The sequence below is a fragment of the Silene latifolia genome, chromosome 6 (genome assembly GCF_048544455.1).
Source record: "Silene latifolia isolate original U9 population chromosome 6, ASM4854445v1, whole genome shotgun sequence".
In the NCBI taxonomy this organism is placed as follows: Eukaryota; Viridiplantae; Streptophyta; class Magnoliopsida; order Caryophyllales; family Caryophyllaceae; genus Silene; species Silene latifolia.
Genome location: NC_133531.1, coordinates 48,830,507 through 48,834,900, shown reverse-complemented (window position 1 = coordinate 48,834,900; position 4,394 = coordinate 48,830,507). Strand labels below are relative to the sequence as shown.

Genomic DNA, 4,394 nt, shown 5'->3' with positions numbered 1-4,394 from the left:
CAAGTTTGCATAGCCTGAATCTTCTCCTGATCAACTGAAATCCCTCTTCCTGATATAATATATCCCAGAAATGCTACCTCATTGACCATGAAGGTACATTTCTCAAGCTTCCCATACAACTTCTGTTCCCTGAGTATTTTAAAAATCACTTCCAAATGTAACACATGTTCAGATGGACTCCTGCTGTAAATGAGTATGCCATCAAAGTATACTACAGCAAACCTTCCAAGGCAGGGCCTCAAGACTTCAGTCATGAGCCTCATGAAGGTGCTTGGAGCATTAGACAAGCCAAATGGCATGACAAGCCACTCATACAGGCCATGTTTGGTTTTGAAAGCTGTTTTCCATTCATCACCTTCTCTTATTCTCACCTGATGATACCCTTGCCTGAGATCTATTTTTGAAAAGATCTGAGCCCCACTGAGCTCATCCAACATGTCATCTAGTCTTGGAATAGGGAATCAGACTTGACGTGATGTTGTTTATAGCTCTGCTATCAGTACACATTCTCCAACTTCCATCTTCTTGGGCACTAGTAAGGCAGTCTCGCACAGGGGCTCAATGATTCCCTTACAAATCCCTTTGTCATTAATTCTTCAATCTGATGTTGTAGCTCCTTAGTTGTTGTGGGATCACACACCCGTAAGCTGGTCTGTTGGGAAGCACAGAACCAGGTACAAGGTCTATGTGATGCTCAATGCCTCTCAGGGGTGGCAATCCACTAGGCAACTCAGCTGGAAAAACCTCCTTGTACTTCCTAATTAGGGGTTGAACCTCTGCAGGTACATCCTTGTTCCATTCAGTGTTGGTTTCCCTTGATAGGAGAAACAACACAGGTTGTTCTTGCCTCGCTCCTTGATCATAGCCCTCGGATAGAAATAGTACTCCATTGACCTCCTCAGGCATGTTAGGACTTCCATAACCCCTCTGGTTTGGTGGTAAGGAGTCGAGTGACTCTCTTTCCATTATGCTTGAAAACATAGACATTTTCCTTTCCCTGGTGAGTGGTATTCCTGTCAAACTCCCATGGTCTCCCTAGCAGTAGATGGCAGGCATCCATAGGGACCACATCACACAGCACTTCATCCTTGTACACCTTCCCAATTGAAAAGGGAACAATGCATTGCTTGTCAACTCTCACTTCAGATCCTTTGCTTAACCATCTCAGTTTGTATGGATTGGGGTGCTCCTGAGTAGGCAGGCTTAGCTTGCTAACCATGATGGTGGAAGCTACATTGGTACAGCTACCTCCATCAATGATCAAGTTACACACTCTCCCTTGGACAGTGCACCTACTCCTGAATATCATGGATCTCTGATCAGCTTCTAGAGGAGCTGGTTGAGAGTGCATAACCCTCCATAGGACCAAATTGTGCCCTGTCGGGGTGAGCCACAACTTGTCCTTGATCGCTTTCCCTCTCAGTTTCCATCCCTGTTGGAACCAGTGTCTCTTCTTCCTCATACTCAACTAGACCTTCCCTTTCCCATTCCTCAATCTCCATAGCTGTGAGAGCTCTGTTAGAAGGACAGTCCTTCTTAAAATGGTCAAAGCCCTGACATTGGAAGCACTTGATCTTATCCCTGGATAAAGGTGGGTTGGTTCTGGGGTACATGGGTGCCTTCCCTTTGTCTACTGTTGGTTGGGTAGCTGGTTTAGGTACCTCAGTCATTTTGACACCAGTATAGGGTTTGAAAGTTGTTCTGGTGGGAAATTTGGGTGTTGCAGGCTTCACCTTCCCTAGCTTCTCAATTCTTAAGGCTAGGTTAACTGCCTCATCAAATGACCAGACTTGTTGCATTCTTACTTTGCCAGCTATCTTAGGGTCTAAACCCTCAATGAACCTAGCAATCTTTTGCTCAGGTTTTTCAGTGACCTCACATTGTAGGGTTAGTTGTTCAAAGCTCCTAAGATAGGCCTCAACAGTTAACTGCTCTTGTCTCAACTGAGTCAGCTTAATAAAAATATCCTGAGTGTAGTCTTTAGCTATGAATTTCTCCTTTAACTTCTTTCTTAACTTAAGCCAAGACCTAACTGGTTCCTTACCAGTTAGGGTCTAATCCTTTGGTGTTTCATATTCTCATACCTAACACAAGATAGGATTGTGTTATGGACCTAAGCTCTGATAACCAGAATTTGCAGTGTAAACTATGGGAACAAGCACAAATGGGACAAGTCCTGAAACAGGCAAAGGAGCAATTTTCAGGGAATGCAATAAACTTGGGGATTTTTATAAAAATAGTAAATGACCTTGAAAAATCATGAAACTTGGTGATAATTTAGTTAAGGGAGTAAACTAAAACTGTGCCAATTCTCAGGATTTTACACACACTCCAAGTATTTTTAATAAATAGAAAACCAGACTGAAATAAGAGAAATCTCAGACAGTTCCCTTGAAAGATTCTTGTGACTGTTTTGTGATGAATTCTGGACACAAAGGAGGATATAATTATCAAATTTACTCTCAAGCAAGCACAGAGATCAAACTTAATAATTTAGGAAGATTAAGACTGAATTGTTCAAGCAAGCACAGAATCAATTCAAGCTTAACTAGACAATGCACTTAAAATAGCTCAAGCAAGCACAGACCTATTCCAAGTAGCACCACAGATCCTTAATCACCTTCTAAGCAAGCACAAGAAGATATTAAGTCTGACTTATAACTAAGACTCAGCAAAGTTAAAAGATTTGCAAATTTTTGAGAGAAATCTCAAGGTTTTCATTAATCAAAGTCTGAGTACAAAAGACTGAGAAAGGGTCCTTATATAGGCCTTTCTGTGCAATGTTCAGTACATGATAAACCCTAGACAACTCCATCTAAGGGCCAGGATTAAACTTAGGAAGCAAACAAGAGTAGTGGACTTATTTTACAACGGATACAAAGGAAATTAAGGCAAACTGAACAAGAACAAAAGAGCTGCAGGTTGATAGTGACATGTTGTCTGGTTGCTGAAAACTTTGGCTGGTTGTTGTGGGTCAAATGGCTTTGGTGCAGGCATCTTATATGGCTCAAGGCTCTATAAAATGAGTGCTGAATAGGCCAAGTTCTTCTTTGTTGAGAGTTTTCCCTTGTTTGGCCAAAAATGGCAACTTTGCTTTATCTGTTTTACCCCCCCTGCAACTTATCTTTTCAGTCTGATTTTTGGTGTAATGCTTTAGGAATTTGGCCTGGCTCCTTAGGATTAATTTGTGACTAGTTGAACAAGGATTCAGCTGGCCAAGGTGGCTGCTGGTGGCTAGCCTGGCTGCTGTTCTTGTGACCTGGTGAAGTTGGACTGGTAGTTGAGGTTGCCTGAGTAGTGTCACTGGCTTGAATTGTGCCTGTCATAAAAAGGGTGTTGGCCTGGTTATCAGCTTCTGCTGCAGTTAGTCATCGTTACTCGTTGTGTGAAACATTTGTCCATGTTTATTAGTCATTGTGACTCGTTGTGTGAACCATTTGTCCATGTTTATTAGTCATTGTGACTCGTTGTGTGAAACGTTTGTCCATGTTTATTAGTCATTGTGGCTCGTTGTGTGAACCATTTGTCCTTATTTATTAGTCATTGTTACTCGTTGTGTGAACCATTCGTCCATGTTTATTAGTCATTGTGACTCGTTGTGTGATACATTTGTCCATGTTTATTAGTCATTGTGAATCTTTCTGTGAACCAATTGTCCTTTGAAACAAATCAAACCGAGAAAGGCCACATTTCACCCGGTTTTGGACCTTGCACTAGATTGAGGTCTAACATGAATTCCGTCTAAGAAGTCGTGCCATTTTCCAGCATGGGATTAATCTTTGGTGAGTTTGGGACGTTTTTGTGTAGGAACTTATATCCCAAAGCCGTTCCTATCATAGAGTTTGCCAAGCTTTTTGAACCGCGCGCAATCAGGACCATGGCTGGAACAAGCTTAGTTTTTTGTGCATTATGTCGCTATCAACCTTCCTCTTTTGAACCAACAAAGCTCAAGGGACTTTATGGCTGCAACAAGGACTCTTACACGGTTTCCTCAAGCCCCATTTCAGTCCATATAATCATAAATAAGAAGTTGAGCTACAAACAAGGAAGTTTGGACTATTAGTTTACTTTCTTTGCTTTATGTCCTTTTCATTTCAGATTTGTCATAGTCCTTGGCTGCCGTTTTTCTTGGTCTTTAACTGCTATTTTTGTGGCCCTTAGATGTAACTAGTAATCAAGGGTCAAGATTGTAAGCCTTGGTCTATATAAACCAAGCTAAACACTTGAGAACTTCAGATTTGAATGAACATTAATACAAGTGAAAACCTAGTTTTCTCTCTTATAATTCTTTGCTTAGTGCTAGAAGAACCTCCTTTGCTTAGTGCTAGGGGCTGAGTAAGTTCATTGCTTTGTGCTTGAACCAACTCTTAGTCTTAAACCTTGGCTTTGTGCTT

General features: G+C 41.4%; 1 protein-coding gene across 1 annotated transcript; it reads right to left on the bottom strand.

Moving 5' to 3' along the window:
• Nucleotides 1-907: 907 nt before the first annotated feature.
• Nucleotides 908-1,309, bottom strand: LOC141588049 (uncharacterized). The gene has a single exon (XM_074409505.1). It carries the CDS (start codon nt 1,307-1,309, stop codon nt 908-910), a length of 402 nt encoding a protein of 133 aa, XP_074265606.1.
• Between the last annotated feature and the right edge of the window lie 3,085 nt (nt 1,310-4,394).